At 34.8% G+C, this 20066-nt stretch overlaps 1 protein-coding gene across 6 annotated transcripts in view; it reads left to right on the forward strand.

The window, feature by feature from the left end:
• The window catches only part of LOC140149254 (protein kinase C delta type-like), a 245718-nt gene that overhangs the window by 186969 nt on the left and 38683 nt on the right, over nt 1–20066 (forward strand). For 5 of the 6 annotated variants that reach the window (XM_072171491.1, XM_072171492.1, XM_072171493.1 and 2 more), the window contains 3 exons: nt 6859–7058; nt 8715–8775; nt 10986–11003. In XM_072171491.1, coding sequence (XP_072027592.1) covers nt 6859–7058; nt 8715–8775; nt 10986–11003 — 279 coding nt within the window. The remainder of the gene's footprint in view (nt 1–6858; nt 7059–8714; nt 8776–10985; nt 11004–20066) is intronic. The other variant, XM_072171497.1, reaches the window with a different exon arrangement.

The raw sequence follows: 20066 nt of genomic DNA on the forward strand, positions 1-20066 counted from the left end.
TTTGGATCAGGGATTTTTTAAATAGAATTTAGAATGTATATATTCTGGAATTTGATAAAAGAGTTTAATTGTAATGCTACAGTCATAAGAGGGTGAGGTGGTCTAGCGGTTCAGGCATTGCGCTGCTGGCCGGGAGATAATGATCTGCAAGAATATGAGCCTTGGGCTTGACTTAGGCGAGAATTCCCTTTCTCCCAAAATGTTCCTTTAAGGTTGGAAGTCCTGCAATTATGTTTAGTTACTTTGCAGAATATGATAATTGTAGAATTTCTTCTCTCCCCTATACACTGCTTAACGTGTGCAGATATAGATAGTGTGTGTGCAACGTTTTGTGGTTCGGAAGTGTCAGAAAAGAAAAGAGGGACCATCCCCAGTTCTAATATCTGCAAGCAATCCTAGGTTCCAAAATCATGCATAGGTAAACTGTGCACGTAAATCTTGTGTGATAATACTCATAAATTGAGGTACAGCATGTATGAAGAAGAAGTATGCATGAGATAAAAGTGAAAATTATGGCAACAGCAACTCAGCAGCAAGTGACCTGAATTGAAGAGAAAATACAGGTCATACACATGGCATGGGTTTGTTCTGACAGTGTTCAACCATGTTAAGTAATTCCCTTTTATTGCAATTATTATGGATGATGTATTTTGTGGTATTTGTTCATATACCTGTGCAATAGCTTTTTGCCACATGCAGTAATGAATATAATACAAAATCATATTTAGAACTACCTGTTGATTATTAGAACATAAATATAATGGTGATTAGTTGAGGTGTTACCCACTACTCTCCTTGAACCAAAAAAACTGGATTATGTAGGATTTGAAAAATGGCCACATGCAATAAATGGCCAGTGAGACTGAAAGGCTGTAATTTCCTGATATATCTCAAAAGACACTGATTTATTCATGTATTTTGGCCTATTTTATGAGGGTTCAGCCTCAGGAATTATCTGGATCTGCTAGTAGATCCACCATTCTCATTATCTCTTCTGTGTGTACATTGAACACTCTGTGATGGTTGGTTATCTATATATTTACATTGGTTAGTACACTAGTATGATATCCCATTCAACTTACAAGACTTGTATTTCACTTGAGTCAATATTGTGATTGTCAAGGTAACATTTGATCTAGTCATGCACAAGGAATCAAGGGAAATCAAGGCTTTGAACTGGCTTTATTTATGGATTATTCGTCTTTACTTTGGATTGCAAAGTGTATACTATTACTCAGGGAAAAGATCAAACAGTGGTGGATCACTAAGCTATTGAAGCTGTAGACAATCGCAACATAATAAGAAACAGCTTTAAAGGAGCACCACTCATAGTCTGATTTCTCAAAGCTTGGCTAGTGGTCAGGCTTCCTAGGCCAGCAGGTTAGCCCTACCAATAAGGATCCATTTTATTGATTTATCTTTCTAGGTGATGTATAATGTGAAATTGTAATAATGTGAAAACTGGTATATAGGGCTAATCACTAATTGGACTTAAGCCTGATGGTTTAGAAAGCCTGGCCAATAAGACATGCTTTGAGAAACTGGCCCTTAGATTCTTATGTCTACATTTTCTTGCATCATCATCAACAAGTTACTGCATCACCTCCTCCTCCATCTGAAGGGGTGTCATCCAGGTTGTATGGTATTGTGTGGGGCTGTTAGATAGGGTTAATGTTTTGAAACAAATTTCTTTTCCAAAATGTTACTTGAAATATGAAGAAACTCCATCCATTATTAGCATGGCTTCTTGACATTGTATTGAAATTACAGAACTGTAATCAGCTTATCAGTGTTAGTAGTGGTGTTAAATTTACAGAAATAACTCAAGTGACTGAAAATTCATGTTTAAATTCGCTTTCTTGTGTGCTCATAGTGTAAATTCACCTGGTCTGCCCTACATTATAAATTCACTCTCATTTGCTTCAAATGTGCAATGTGGCCTATATTGCCATAGACTGATATTACAACATATCAAGAGAGACACAACATCTGCAAGCATATGCATTTTGAATGCAATGCTCAGAGCCAGAACATCAAGAGCATCCTGAAGACCATACAGTATAACATTATTCAATTAATATTAGAGCCAGAACATCAAAGAGCATGTGTATGCATCATCCATGCAATCCTCTGGACACCATACAGTATAGCATTATTAAATCAATGTAAGATCCAGAACATCTAAGAGCATATGCATTATCAATGCAATCCTCTGGACATCATACATTAGAACAGTATTAAATCAATGTAAGAGTCACAACATCTAAGAGCATATGCATTATCAATGCAATCCTCTGGACACCATACATTAGAACAGTATTAAATCAATGTAAGAGTCACAACATCTAAGAGCATATGCATTGTCAATGCAATCCTCTGGACACCATACATTAGAACAGTATTCAATCAATGTAAGAGTCACAACATCTAAGAGCATATGCATTGTCAATGCAATCCTCTGGACACCATACGTTAGAACAGTATTCAATCAATGTAAGAGTCACAACATCTAAGAGCATATGCATTGTCAATACAATCCTCTGGACACCATACATTAGAACAGTATTAAATCAATGTAAGAGTCACAACATCTAAGAGCATATGTATTGTCAATGCAATCCTCTGGACACCATACGTTAGAACAGTATTCAATCAATGTAAGAGTCACAACATCTAAGAGCATATGCATTGTCAATGCAATCCTCTGGACACCATACATTAGAACAATCTTCAATCAATGTAAGATCCACAACATCTAAGAGCATATGCATTGTCAATGCAATCCTCTGGACACCATACATTAGAACAGTATTCAATCAATGTAAGAGCCACAACATCTAAGAGCATATGCATTGTCAATGCAATCCTCTGGACACCATACATTAGAACAGTATTCAATCAATGTAAGAGCCACAACATCTAAGAGCATATGCATTGTCAATGCAATCCTCTGGACACCATACATTAGAACAGTATTCAATCAATGTAAGAGTCACAACATCTAAGAGCATATGCATTGTCAATGCAATCCTCTGGACACCATACATTAGAACAGTATTCAATCAATGTAAGAGCCACAACATCTAAGAGCATATGCATTGTCAATGCAATCCTCTGGACACCATACATTAGAACAGTATTCAATCAATGTAAGAGTCACAACATCTAAGAGCATATGCGCTGTCAATGCAATCCTCTGGACACCATACAATAGAACAGTATTCAATCAATGTAAGAGCCACAACATCTAAGAGCATATGCATTGTCAATGCAATCCTCTGGACACCATACATTAGAACAGTAATCAAACAATGTAAGAGCCACAACATCTAAGAGCATATGTATTGTCAATGCAATCCTCTGGACACCATACAGTAGCATTATTCAATCAATGTAAGAGCTAGAACATCTAGGAGCATATGCATTGTCAATGCAATCCTCTGGACACCATACATTAGAACAGTAATCAAACAATGTAAGAGCCACAACATCTAAGAGCATATGTATTGTCAATGCAATCCTCTGGACACCATACAGTAGCATTATTCAATCAATGTAAGAGCTAGAACATCTAGGAGCATATGCGCTGTCAATGCAATCCTCTGGACACCATACATTAGAACAGTATTCAATCAATGTAAGAGCCACAACATCTAAGAGCATATGCATTGTCAATGCAATCCTCTGGACACCATACATTAGAACAGTATTCAATCAATGTAAGAGCCACAACATCTAAGAGCATATGCATTGTCAATGCAATCCTCTGGACACCATACATTAGAACAGTATTCAATCAATGTAAGAGCCACAACATCTAAGAGCATATGCATTGTCAATGCAATCCTCTGGACACCATACATTAGAACAGTATTCAATCAATGTAAGAGTCACAACATCTAAGAGCATATGCATTGTCAATGCAATCCTCTGGACACCATACATTAGAACAGTATTCAATCAATGTAAGAGCCACAACATCTAAGAGCATATGCATTGTCAATGCAATCCTCTGGACACCATACATTAGAACAGTATTCAATCAATGTAAGAGTCACAACATCTAAGAGCATATGCATTGTCAATGCAATCCTCTGGACACCATACATTAGAACAGTATTGAATCAATGTAAGAGCCACAACATCTAAGAGCATATGCATTATCAATGCAATCCTCTGGACACCATACATTAGAACAGTATTCAATCAATGTAAGAGCCACAACATCTAAGAGCATATGCATTGTCAATGCAATCCTCTGGACACCATACAATAGAACAGTAATCAAACAATGTAAGAGCCACAACATCTAAGAGCATATGTATTGTCAATGCAATCCTCTGGACACCATACATTAGAACAGTAATCAAACAATGTAAGATCCACAACATCTAAGAGCATATGCATTGTCAATGCAATCTTCTGGACACCATACATTAGAACAGTAATCAAACAATGTAAGAGCCACAACATCTAAGAGCATATGTATTGTCAATGCAATCCTCTGGACACCATACAGTAGCATTATTCAATCAATGTAAGAGCTAGAACATCTAGGAGCATATGCATTGTCAATGCAATCCCCTGGACACCATACATTAGAACAGTATTCAATCAATGTAAGATCCACAACATCTAAGAGCATATGCATTGTCAATGCAATTCTCTGGACACCATACATTAGAACAGTATTCAATCAATGTAAGAGCTACAACATCTAAGAGCATATGCATTGTCAATGCAATCCTCTGGACACCATACATACTAACAGTATTCAATCAATGTAAGAGCTACAACATCTAAGAGCATATGCATTGTCAATGCAATCCTCTGGACACCATACATTAGAACAGTATTCAATCAATGTAAGAGCTACAACATCTAAGAGCATATGCATTGTCAATGCAATCCTCTGGACACCATACATTAGAACAGTAATCAAACAATGTAAGAGCTACAACATCTAGGAGCATATGCGCTGTCAATGCAATCCTCTGGACACCATACAATAGAACAGTATTCAATCAATGTAAGAGTCACAACATCTAAGAGCATATGCATTATCAATGCAATCCTCTGGACACCATACATTAGAACAGTATTCAATCAATGTAAGAGCCACAACATCTAAGAGCATATGCATTGTCAATGCAATCCTCTGGACACCATACATTAGAACAGTATTCAATCTATGTAAGAGCCAGGACATCTAGGAGCATATGCATTGTCAATGCAATCCTCTGGACACCATACATTAGAACAGTATTCAATCAATGTAAGAGTCACAACATCTAAGAGCATATGCGCTGTCAATGCAATCCTCTGGACACCATACAATAGAACAGTATTCAATCAATGTAAGAGCCAGAACATCTAAGAGCATACATTGTTACTGCAATTCTCTAGACACCACGCAGTATAACATTATCCAATCATTGTAAGAGCCATCATACCTTCTCTTTGGCCTTTTCCAAGCAATTCCTGCAGGTAATATATATACAAAATTTTTAACTTCTGCACACTATATTAAAATATACTGCAAGCTCCTGCTCAAGTCATTTCCCATAGCATATTCCCTTCAAAACTATTAACTGTTCTCAATTAGACTTGGTAACTATAATTATGAAACCTTGGCCTCACAAGAAAAGGGCACATGGGGTTTAGTTACCTAATTTCATGCTTGTATGATCACGTACGGTTCCCTGTTGTATGGTTCCCTGTTTTACACAGAGACTTGTAAGGATATCAATATCTGATTTGGCACAGGACAACCAGTGATCCAGTTTCATAAGTTATAGTCTCAGTGGAATAACATCTTTAGTGAGCATCCTTATGTTTTAGGCAGTTAGTATTCTTTGATTATCACATGTACTGTAGCTGTTGCAGTATTCCTCATTTGAAGTCATTATAGATGCCTTACAACAGTGAAATGTAGGCTACTGCTGCTCCCAGATAGTTATACTTTTTGAAATGGATAGAAAGCCAATAGCTCCATAGTAATGTAATGTGTGCCATCAGGTGCACAGGTGCTATTGGCTTCTATGTAACTTTGTATACAGTATAATGTTCACCAGAGATGCACTTAAAGGATCTAATGATTTTGGTGTGTGCAAAATGGTGGTGCAGCACTACCAATTTGAATATCATGAAATGGCAATCGTTTGGTTGGAGAGGAGTATTGATTAAGCAATCTCTCGAGATATCCGTAGGGTCCGTCATGGTTCATGCTCCGAAAACATGGAATGGGGAATTAAGTTACAATTGACCATTTAGAGGTAACTCAGACAAGTAGATAGGACTTGAGGAAAGCATATAAGGTCAATAATGTGCCCCAATTTTGAGATTCTAACATCTTTTAAGGATATATTTTTTATCTTGGTATTGTTGAAACTCCATGGAAATAAAACTGGCTAATCAAATAACATAAAAAGCACTCACTTTACAGTCAGTGCAAATTTTACTCATCAATGTGTAATGTAATTTTGTTTTCTGTATAGAATTACAATGTGATCTAATGAGTAGAATATGCATCCTTTTGCTTGCTAACTTGGGAGACTTGTTTTTGAAAGTAGATCGTTCTATTAAAGATTGAACTGTTACATGGGTCTTTCTTGAGCAGTCATGAAAGCCCATGTGAGTTACAAGTTGTTACATGCATGAAAGCACTTTCACAAAATTCATATTAATGGTAAACCAAAATGAGGATACCCTAGCCTCAAATGATGTTTGTTCCATTTTACACACAGATTTCTTGGAATTTCTTTATTTGATTTGACTAAAAGGGACTTTTTTCTTATAATTTGAAGTCAATATTTCCTATGTACAAGATTTAATGCTATATATCAATTCCCTTGACAGGTGGAGGTACTCAGCTTGTACAGAGAAGGAAGACAGTATTCCCAGATTGGAACAAATGCTTTGATTCACATCTCTACGATGGCCGTGTCATCCAAGTCATCATCAAAAACAAACCAAACAAGTATCTGTGTGAATGTAGTATGAAAGTACATGACTTAGCTAAAATGTGTGGCACAAATGGCGACATCAAAAGTACATGGGTAAGTATGCATGAAACATGAAGGTTTGTAAGTTAGCGAAGTTCTTTTCATTTAGCTAACATTTCTTTGGCAGACTGGTAGTTTGCATGAAGGTTGTAAGTACCTTTGTGTTTCTTTTTCACATGACTTTTTTAGGTAGTTGGTAGCCAAGACTGAGGTAGGATAGAGGTTCTAAATGTAATATAGCAAAAATATTTCAATTTAATAAACTTACTATTGTCAGTTGTCTTCACTATTAGGTAGGTGCCAAATGTGCAACATGAAGAGTATCTTATCCCTTATAAATCATTCCTAGAAACAAGATACTGGAGTGAAATGCTATTGTGAAATTACGCTCGCCAAAACACACTCCGCCTACGAGTTCTCACAATGCCCAAAAGCACTCAGCAAAATCTAATTTCTGTGGAAATCTTGGGTTTATTTATGATGCTCATTACCACACTGTAATCTTAGATATCAAATCTAAGAGATTGAATCGGCTGCCTTCAGGCTGCGCATCTGTAGATTGCTATATTTCCGGTGCACACAAGAAAAGAACTGTTTATTGTGGACATATCTTAACTTGGATACTCATGCTTTGAGCTTTTTTTTTTCTAGCTTGATAATTGAAAATATTCTGTTTTGTATTTTTTCTGATCCAAGGAATTAGGTAGAGGGTACAACAAGAAATTGCATTATTGTAAAATTGAATATTAAATTGCAATATTGAAGAACAATACTGATTCCTTTTAGATGGGGAATCTTTGAGATACATTATGTTCTACAAAGAATAAAAAAAAGGGACTACTTCGGGATTCTTCAATTTTCAAGAACGATTTTCTCTTTGAATGAGGGTTTCACATACAGGACAGCAAGAACACTTTTTGCTAAGTAACGTATGACTATGAAGTGAATGACCTGTAGTGATCATTCCGTTTCAGTTATAAAAATAATAAATTTTGTTATTGCACCTTAAATGATGTTCAGAGGTATTGATTTGGTGAGTTAAATTCCAAGCTCCAGGGGTGATTTTCAATATATTTGAAATTATTTGAAATTAATGTTTATACAGTGTTGAATTATCAAAGAGCCTATACTGAAATATGAATGGTCAACAGTATACATGTATACCTTGCATTTAGTATAATTAATAATCATAAGCATGGTGTGAATTTCACCTGCTCTTTCATTATGCTCAGTGGGATTAATAATGAAATATCATGAAATGTAATTAATTAAAAAGCTAAATATTACAAGTGGTGGACTTAGTGCAAGAACATCATATCTGCATTTGTTGCCATTTTGCAGTAGATGCATTCTTGCGTTTACTTATTGTTTATAAATATGATTATTTAGATAAAATTAACTAATTGCTTAAATTAAGACTTGTAAAATAGCTTAAAATGTGTGCATTTTATGGCATTACCTATACATGTATTTAGTTTTCTAGGGTACCTTTCTTATTAAGACTATGTTCAGCTGAAGAAGAAATGTGACTTTTGATATGTGAAACATCAATTTATTATAAGAGAATATAATTTTTATCATTTATCATCGAAAATTGACAAGTATGTGGTCTATAGTTTCTAATCAGTAGCTCTGTAATTCAATGTGTACACAATACCAATATTTAACCTTTTTCTAACATCTATTTGGCATTATTTGTTCTTGATGCAGCTGGATTTAAAACCAAGTGGTCGACTTCAAGTGCAACTCAAATGCTTCTCAGAAGAAATAGGTGAGTATTTATCATGTGTAGCACCTCTCAAGCTGTCATATGATGACACACACACAGTGTGCATCAAGGCTCTTACCTCAAAGTTCAATACACTCTTTTTGCTGACTTATTTGTGGAAATTAGTTTAAATTTATAATACTATAGCCAGGATTAGAATCTTAATTTAGTTTAAATTTATATCTTAACTGATTTAGCAAACTATTGGTATGTTTCTGCTGAGCACCCTGTATTACCACAGTGTTGTTCCCAAGTATTTGAAGCTTCACCTGGAGCAGGGTGAGAGCAGGCGGTACATAGGGCCTATTTTGAGCTACCCCAATACTTGATGACTGCCCCAATATTTCTTGACCTTACAGCCCTGAAAGAGCCAGCAAGGTACAGCTGCAACAAATCAAGCCTGTTAAATGTATGCCCTGTGTGCTAATTGTTCCTTAAAACCAATTCCCGGTAAACCAGTATTTTCCACTTGTGTGCAAAAGATGTATCTTGCTTCTTGCATACACAGGAAGTACAGGAAACACATTTTGTGTAATGTACTACAGTGATCTTTAACCTACCATGGAACCAGAAAACCAGTTCAAAATGTATGACTGTTGATGATGATGTTACAAAGCATCAACTGGTATTTTGAACCTGATGCTCTTCTACTTGGTCTGATATGGTGATACCTACCCAGCGTTACCTTGTATCACCTTCCCTCATTCTACCAACTTAGTGCCCAGTAGAAACATACTAATTGAAAGTGTTTAAATGTTGACCTTCAATGGTTCAACCCCCTTTTAATCACCTTTCAGTGATTAATTTTGAATTAAGAGCCAAAATGCTTTGCTTTGCTATTTGGCAAAAGCTTATACAAAGTTTAGTGCTGCTTTTATTAAGCAATTTATAAATGTGCTACAGGACAAGCATTTCACAATCAAATCCAATTTGTTTATAATTGCTGTACACCCAGTTGCAACAACTGTAAAATCCCCTACATCTAAAGAACTTCAAATGAGCAAGGTAGCTTTATATAATTTGATCAAATTAAAAGAACCATATTACAATGAGTAAGTGATTTCCTTTCCACAATGCTGAGTTGCAATCATATTGCTGCAAGATATTTCACTGTCTCCATCAAAGGTCAATAACCACAGGCGTAAGCATGTACGTTCGCTCAGCGATGCATGTATTTCATCAGCGTCTCTTCACAATTTCAAGTTGTTGTCAAATATTTTGCCAATTTCTATGGCATAGTAGTATATTTATATTGCATCATTTTTCATCTGTAAGAAATTCTGGAAATGCACACAGTTTGTGACTTTTGTATTTGAGTGTATGTACAAAAGGGTTTGCCAGACCTTTCTTTCTGCAGTTGCAGTGTAATACAGGAAGTAATATTTCATCTTTATAGATTTTGCTTTTATTCCTGTTTTCAGAAAATTCAGAAATAAGTTTTCTATAAAACAAATAACAGTAGTGACACATTTCTGGAAAAACACTCAATTATAATTATATGAAGTGGCCTAAATTGGATAGTATTTAAAAATTGCAGGAAGTGTCAACACCTTCAGAGAAGTAGTATTTTTCAATGGGTACAATTTTATAAGATGCAAGAAAACAAATTTTTATATGGGACACTTAGCTCCTTAATTTTCTGGACTTGGGATTGTAAGCAATATTTAGAAACAAATTTGATGGATTTATATTTTCTTGTAGCAATTACATCAATATCACATGAACTTGCAAAAGTATATTTTTGTAGAAATAGAGGGGATGACTTGTACTCTTAAGATAATATCATATATGACCCATTATACCAAAACATGGTAGTTGCCACAAGCCTTAATTTAGAGATAATGATGAACAAATGAAGAAAACGATATGGCATTGGTACTTTGTCATGTAAAAGAACTATTTTACATTCAACATCACTGGGTGAGGAGTCACTTTAAATCATAAAAGCAGCTTTATTATATATTTAACTTGGTTAAGAAATCAGAAAGTTCATTTTTCTAGACATCTGCCATGTATTGATGTGATGGGTGAAATTGATATTTTAATATTTTATTATTAAGTTGTGAATAATAAGAAATACTTTTCTACTTAAGGTAATGGTTAACAACATTCTGATACCATTATGTAATCATAATTAATCATTTGACCCAGTTTTGATTTCTCATGTTTACCATTCAATTTTATGTTTTATTTTATTTTATTTCTTTTTCCAGGGAGCTCTAACCAAGCTGGTAAAGATATACATCCTTTTTATTCATTTAACAATAACATACTAATAATACACCATGTCACAAATGGCAAAATAACTTGATTGAAAATTAAATATATTGAAAAATGGAAGTGGACGTTTTACAATGGGATGAAGAGAAATTGATGGCATAAGTATAACAAACATCCACTACCATGACTACAATTACAAAATGTTTAATTTTCAATATTCATGGAATATGAGAACAAAATTTCTCAACACTTTTTGGATTTGAAACGTAGTGTTGTGAATAATTCTACTGGAAATTTCACATGGCTGTTGTAAATAAAACAGGCAGTGAAACTATCAAGTTCTTGCGTATGTGGCATTGCATTAAAAGATGCAAGTTACAGAAACATGAGAAGTACAAAACTCAGTCCATTTCATAATAAGACTTTTTCTTACATAAGTCTTATGTTTGGAAATTTACAATAGTAAGCAGTTTGTATAAGTAGACAAGAACCACTCTATCATATGCATAGTTTAATAAACTACTGAATGTATCACTTCAAAACACAATTTTGTAATCATAGCAACTTGGGCATAGATTAATAACACACAGATTGGAATATTCCATGCCTGTGCTCTCTAAGCGTATATGAATTCAGCTGATGCTGGTACAGCGTTCAGACCTGGCGACATCACTTATCTTACGCGCGAAGTTTCTAAGTATGAACTTGGGTTACTTTGATCTAAGGTCAGTGCACTTTTCAACACTGAATAGTGTTAGACTTCCTTGTGTCCAAAACAAACAGTCTGAAATTTAAAAAAATTAAATATATAATTTGAATTTTTTTTGCGTCAACCCTGTGGAGCAATGCACTAAGATTGGTTCATTTTCGAGTAGTAATTAAATACCCAATCTTCACATCTACTCCACATTCAGGCATACAATGCACTATAATTATTTGTACCAAGTGAGACAGCGCCCTGGGCAGAAATTAATAATGATTACACTTAGGCATGCACCATCTTGCTAAAACAATGCCTCTATTCCTCATTGTGAATAAAAAGTCATGCACCAATCCATTAATACATGCTAAATTCTTGAACCTTTGAAACATATTACCAATTTTGCATATTTTTTGCGCATTATTATACTACACATGCAAATAACATTTTTACTTATATTACACTGTTTTGCCATTACCTCAGTTTTATGCCAAAAGTATCTGCCTTATCCTATTTTAAACAATCTATTAAAAAATGCTTGTTCCATTTTTAATATGCAGAAAATATTTACTTTTCATTCAGCCAATACATAGATATTACTTACCCCAAAAACATGTTGTTCATGTTTTCAAGGCATTATATAATATCCAAAATTTACTGGTTCACTAGAATCTCCTTTGTAGGTACATATAATTAGGTTATTGCTATACCCTGAATTAGTATCATGAATTTGTCTTTACTCAGTGAAAGTAGAGCATTGTATTCTGTTCTCATTTCCACCTTTGTCATCACAAACTTTGATTAAAAAAAGCTTTCCGAGAATGCTTTGAATCAATAGTTTCTACATTACTCTGTCATCTCAATAGATACAGAGTAAAGTCATGGATTTTGTAGAAATAGGAAGAAATGTGCTCCATGTGTATTGATGATGCTTGATTTACCCAAATAACGAGAGACTAGATGTTTGAATCAGACTGTTTGTAAGGTGAGGAGGAACTCATTCTGGGTGATATAGTTATCTAGATTTTGTGTGTATTCATAGGTAGGCTTACAGGTTGTTTGCTACATATGGATACATTATACACAAAGCTGAGATGACAGGTGTATTGACTGTATACACTATGATGAAGTCTACCATCTATAGCACTGATGTGAAATAATCTAGACCAGGAAAGGCTATTACTTGTCATCACTGTCCTGCTTTCTTCAAAAACATCCATTCACCATCAGTATCAGAGCATCAACAATTTGTTAAAGCCCATCTGGGATCATTATCCACATCCAATTACATTGCACATTCTTGTATGAGCAATGAAGCTAACCCAGCCTCATGTCTGCTGTAATAAAGCAGTATGTCACTGTGGTTAAAGAGGCAGAACAAGTCCATATAGGTTCAAATGGTCAGATGTTGCTTTCCTAATTAAAACCAAGATGCGCTGTCATAATTCACAGAGCAACATTTATTGAGTAATCATTTGACTGTTAAAATAAGCCCAGGCACATCTTGATTAATGAAACTTGCACAGAAATCACAGCAGCTGAAGGAAGTATCCCATCATGCATTGCAGTGTATCTACTTGTTCCATAGTAAATGTATATAAAATATATGGAAGAGCCGTGTAGATATCGAGAACTATATGGATAGTTTTACACTACTTCAGGGGTTATACTTTTTCAAACAAAAGTCATAAGCACCCCTGAAGTAATTGAAAGTTGCAGTGAGGGATTTTGTGTCTATTTTCTATGGCACGTTCAGTTCTATTTTGTGGCACCGCAAAGCATAATGGGACACTCCTTCAGCTGCTGTGCCTATGAATAGTGAAATGATACTCAGTTCATAAATGGCTGCCTTGTGAATAAATCATGCCTATTACTGCTATGACAACCAGAGATTTTGTTTTGAAGTGTACATGATGCCCCAAATAATTTCTTATAAACATTAGCAGCATTTATTTTGTCTACACAAACAAATTTAGCTCATGCTATTGTAACCATCTAATTAGCTCATCTATATAGGGATCTTTTCTCTGCTAACATAATTCCTTTCATCACGTCTTTTCATGTATAATGTAGATATTGACTAATAAATGAATTGGGGTAATATAATCACTCGCACAGGTTGTAAGAGAACCATGTAGGGTTTTGTTTTGATTGATTGACAACATTCACTAAGGTGTCTAGGGATTTGTTTAGTTAATGACAAAATGTTAGTGAGATATAATGCCATATTAGGGATGTTACCACAGAGGAAATAACATTCCTGTCATTAAGAGACTTCCGAGACTAAGCTTATACTAGAGTCATTCAACTTTCTTTCCCCAATACGAGCTATATCCATACTCATGTTAAATTCATGTTTCTTTTTCTAAGTGCTTCATCTACTAGATGTTAAATTTTACCTTTAAACCATGCAGAAGTGCTTTCAACATTAATGATTGTTGTGATTACTTGATTATTATGGCCATTACTTGATAGATCAGTCACAATTCTTAACATAAGTGATCTGTCTTGATAATGACAAACAAACAACTTATCAGTATCAGTGCCATCTCAATAGTCTCAGGTTGACCTGCACAGTTAATACTCCTGAGACAAAATTAATGGTGAAGTTGTGAGTTATTATTATTACCCTGAATACAAAATTTTGAAATAAATTCAGATTACTTGACATTTACATTGTATACATGGTATTTTAAGCCGGCTTCACAATTTTTGTGTATTTGCTGATGTATAATGTAATGGATGTCCAGATTGACTCAAGTCATGAATTATCAGCATCTCATTTTGCTGAATGAGCAAAGATGAGACTAGGGGTGGATTTCACAAAGAGTTAGGATGCATTGCAAGACTTAACCATGGTGAATCTTACATCTCATTTGGCTGATTGAGCAAAGATGAGACTAGGGGTGGATTTCACAAAGAGTTAGGATGCATTGCAAGTCTTACACCATGGTGAATCTTACATCTCATTTGGCTGATTGAGCAAAGATGAGACTAGGGGTGGATTTCACAAAGAGTTAGGATGCATTGTAAGACTTAACCATGGTGAATCTTACATCTCATTTTGCTGAATGAGCAAAGATGAGACTAGGGGTGGATTTCACAAAGAGTTAGGATGCATTGCAAGTCTTACACCATGGTGAATCTTACATCTCATTTGGCTGATTGAGCAAAGATGAGACTAGGGGTGGATTTCACAAAGAGTTAGGATGCATTGTAAGACTTAACCATGGTGAGTTTTACATTTGTATGCTAGAGTTACGATGGGTTTGAACTTGAATAGATGCAAGGACTTATGATGCATTGTATCTCAACTCCTACTCATCAGACTCGCAGCGAAGTATTGATTAAAATCTCTACATCAAAAGACTGCTTTAAGAACTAATTTAAAACACAGAACACTCAAGGAGTGGAACGGTTTACCTGAATTACCTCAACATTGAGGATCAAAAGCAATTTAAAACGTAAGTTACAAACTACCAATATTTCATCTGGTCACCTTGGTGTTGAGCTGTATCAAGAAGACCTCGTCGTGAAATTTACCCCTGGTCTAATTTACATGCTTTATCATTTCTGGCATCAGAAAGTACATCAATTTTGTGCTGCTAATTTAACACACAAAATGGTTTCTAACTGACATAAGGCACCATTTCTATAGTTGAAGTCAAAAAGTATTCACCAGGTGATGCCTGATTTGCAATAGTTTAAATAGAATGCTTGAAGTCTAGCATTTTATTGACAATCCTTGCTTTCACCAGTTTATACCTTTTTATGTGCTAACCGAATGCTTTTTGAAGTCAAAAATGGCATTCAGCATTAAACACTTGGTAACAATTATGGAGTATACGCTATACACTGGGTCTGTGACTACAAAAAACTAACTACCATATTTGTTTCATTAAACGCCCATGCCCCTATAAACGCACACTCAGCAACTGTAGTACACATTGGATCCTCCATCATTATGTGCAGGGATCCATCTGCACATGATCCTCCATCATGTGCAGTGCACTCATATCAAACACCGAACCGTCTATTGTCCATAAAAGCCATATTTTGGGCCATTTTAGGTATGCACTAATGTAAATGATATAAAAAATAAGTGCCCATCCAAAGTGATTTTTGTTATAAGCGCCCTGTGAAGTTAATTAACTAATATGGTAGCTGGAAATAGTAATAACTGACAAGAAATACTTAAATTTACTAATTTGGCTGTACAGGTTGACTAAATAAAACTTACTAACATTTCACTCTACAGCAAATTTTCATTCCAGAATTAATTACAGAATTAATTGCTTTTTGTTATTTTCATGTTTTTGCATACTCTGAGTTCTTCGGAAGATTTTGCGCCTTATAAGAACCGTTTATTATTATTATTATATTGTTCAGAATTAAGTTGTGATTTTGTTTTTATGTGGTTACTTAACATTGTATTCACAGGGAAATCCCCTTTCATATCCGTTTTGAAAAACATGCTTTTGTCTTGTCCTTCCTCAGTTTAGGGTTCATTATTCAGTACTTATATGTTATGTTGACAAAACATTCATTACAGCTTACTTGTCCAAGGTTGGGTAATTGAAGTATTAAGACTAAATTTTCTTTGGTAATATTGGAAATCAAGTCATTTGATGTTTCTGCATTGATATTGTTGTTGCAATAGCAACCTGCTGATTCAGCTGAGCATGAATTGATCACTTCAGAATGACATCCAGAGATATGATATCCAGATGTATGTGTAATGTGTACCTATAATGAGTACACACAAGCAAGGATATTGCACCAAGAATGATCAACAACTAATACAGTACTTGCCTGAAGGCAACAGCAGGTTGTTATTGCAACATTGGTATAAAAACAATCAACAATATTATGCATTACTTGATTTAAATTTACCAATTTCCTCAATGTAAGATAATCCTTATAATTCACTATTGTGCCTCAACTCCGGACATGCATTGAAATCATGAATGTATCTATATCATGAACATTGTAGTATTACCTCTTCATCTGTTCCATGCTTTACTATTCATAATTCACATCAGTGCCTTATTTATTTAGTCTTTTCAAAGTACATTCATTATATTGCAATGTTACCCTAGTAATAGAAACAGCAACAGATTCAACCCTAAATCGTGGAAAATGAAGGCATATAAGTATGCAAGCTGTATCAAAATGATTGCTACACATCAAAGTGCAACATAAGATCCATATTATAGGTTAATGTTTAAGAGGTTAGAAAACTATGTATTTGGGTCACTCCAGTGCTGCAGGAAGAAGCAGACATTTCAATAGACATCAAAACTGATGGTTAACAATAATTTAGATGCATACAGCCTGTAGCTGCTACATATTATGTCATTTCAAATAGATTATGATGCTGTTGATAGCCCTCTTGTCAGCAATTAAGTACATTGCTATGTTCTAACATGTTGTAGATTTTGTGATGTCATGCAATTCCTTGAAAGTATTTTGTTAAGACATATCTGAACATGCTAGTCACCATTGACAATTACATTACAAATCTAACCAATGAGCTGAATTGTTATTGTTGATTTGAAAAGATAAATCCACTCATTCGTCAAAATTAATTCCATTAATAGTAGCGACTTGAGGATAAATTGAGTGCAAGTGGCACATAATCCAGATGTATTATGGGTAACTTGCATCTTGCTACTTTGCCTATCCTCATTGATGCATCAAGAGGACAGCAACTCCAGTAACGTATTTGCCATCTCCATTTGGTAATGACATGTAATCTGATCTACAATTAAATGATATCAAGTCTGATCTAGACAGTATTCAATACATGTCATAGCAGTGCACAGTTCACTGTACCTAAGTTTGAGAATTGACCTAGTTTATTTTGAAGTTTGCAATTAAGTCAAGTTTGCATGTGATTGACAAAGTGGTTCTTGAACTTCATGGTGTGTATCCTGGGAGATGAGAGAGGAGAGCTAGCATAATGATATTTTACTGTGACATTGTTCTTCTTTCACCTTGCTTGCCCTGGGAATTATTCAAATCAGAAAGATGCACAGGTAAACTAATAAAATTTCAAAGATATGAAAATGGATGATTTTGTTACCTAGCAACCCAACCAACCAATATGGCTACCATGAGTCTGCATCCATCGAGTACTCCCTCTGGCTTACCTGGTCAATCCCATGTTAAAATGTAATTAGGTCGGTCTCTTTAAATCTGGGTTATGTGCAACAATAGGAAATGTGTGTGTTATTGCATGTTGGTTGCTAAGCAGTGCATGATGTAGTATACTACGATGAATAATCTTCCTTACTCTATGCATCTTCTGTTCTCACTGCATCATTTATGTCATTTTCAAGTTTTATATTACAACCAAATTATCAGATTGGGTTACTGTACCTGTTGTATGTGGGGCAAAATGGAGAGGTTACAAAGCTAGCAAATGAGATTCAATCTGGAATATAAAAAATCAACATTTGTGACTAATTATTAGAGCATGCTATAATCCTATAATATGATAATTTGCTTTGCATGTGTAAACCAAATCTTATGCTTCATAATGATACATAAAGACTTTTCAAGGCTTTAAAATCTGGTGTTAAATTTGATACATGTAAACACCTGTGGGAAAAGAGATACAGGAGATCAGTATTCATCAGGCTTTATCAACATCCTGAGTGGTTTGTTAACATGCAATATCAAGTAATGTATACGTTAGTACAGGTTCATCTGCATCTAGTCAGTTATGATGGTTTCTTGAGAGGTTTTGCTCTTCGAGGATAGTGAGAAATTTATTTTAAGCATCTGAAAAATCATACATTTTTGTTTGAACACTATCAACACATACCTTTTGTAAAAACAATGTTGGCTGCAGTGTGAGGCAACGTCACTTGTTGCTAAGAGATTTGATATACACTGCTCAAAAGAATTAAAGATCAGCTAGTTTATTAGCATTTTCCAAAAACAGCAGTAACACAGTAAATAATGTAAGTGTAACTTCATTAAATAATGGTTAGGCAACATAACACTTGCACTACTGAGTACTGAAATCCCATGACACTGAAAACACTTTGGTCAGCACCATGAGGGCAAAAGATATAATGAACATCAGCATTGCCAGTTTTTTATCCTTTAAATATTTTGAGTATAGATTATAGTAAGGTGAAAGTCTCTGTTATTGCCTTTGAATATATCAGATTTGTGGAATTTTAGGGTACACCTTTCAAAGATGAGGGACTATAAGTACCCTTTATGCAAGTTGTGAACTTTTGTAATATATGCACCTTGTATACGAGAGGAAAATGAGGATAGATTGGAATTTCCATTCTGAAGAAAAGGTACTGTCAAAAAGAGCCTTTTATTAGTTACATACTAGCGCTCATCAAAATGTAGCATGGGACAATTCTTCAAACTGCTGGTAAAGAAGATAAAATTAAAGATGTGAATGTTATTTATATTACCTGTAAAAAACTTGTGCAACATTGTCCACATTTTGATAATTACAAATGTTATAAGATGTGCCATGAGTATAATCTTGAATTCCAAGTCTGAAAGTGTAGCATCAAAGACTCACCGATGATATATGTTTGATTTAAACTGATCACCAAAAATGGCACAAGAAACCAGCACATTATTCAATTTTATGATGTATTGATGGCTCCACTATGACTGGTTCAAATAGTTGAAATTCATATTATTTAAATATCTTTACTGTAATATAAATGAACAAAGTGTACTTACGTTAAAATGAGATTTTAAAAACACTGGTACTTTGAAATTGTTTAATTGAATAATATTTTGGTTGTGCATTTTAGTGTGGGCACATTCTGGGAATGATGTTTTACCAGATTTGATTAGTAGACTTGAAGGTATTATGTATGGTCGTGTGTCTTGAGCTCGCCACCAAAAAAAGGTGGCGACGTTACATTTTGCCAAAGTCGACTCAAAACAAATGATGATATCTCTGTCAAGCAAGACGTTATTGTCATGCTTGTGGTCTCATTTTATTGCTAAATAAAATGCACTTTCAACCCTGTAAAAAGAAATACTTGAACTTTTTTAATACTGACACTGTGCTTCATAGAATTCAGAATGGGCAGGGTGGCGGTGGTGGGGGATGTGGTGGTGGGGGATGTAGTACACACAAACTCTATGGGATTGTTATTTTTAGTGCGTAATCTGCTTCTGTAAAGGCTGTAAATTGGATTTGGACTCTATTTAGCATCTAAAAGACTCATGGCCTTACAGCTAAACAATTCTACTAATTGTTTTTAATCATTTATGATTGGTTTAGTCTAGAAAATACAAACTTTTCCATACAAAACTACCCGTTGTCATATTAAACACTGTAGTAAGTAATGCAGATGTCTTCAAAATCTAAAAGTTACTGTAA

This window comes from Amphiura filiformis, chromosome 3, assembly GCF_039555335.1.
Source record: "Amphiura filiformis chromosome 3, Afil_fr2py, whole genome shotgun sequence".
Classification (NCBI taxonomy): Eukaryota; Metazoa; Echinodermata; class Ophiuroidea; order Amphilepidida; family Amphiuridae; genus Amphiura; species Amphiura filiformis.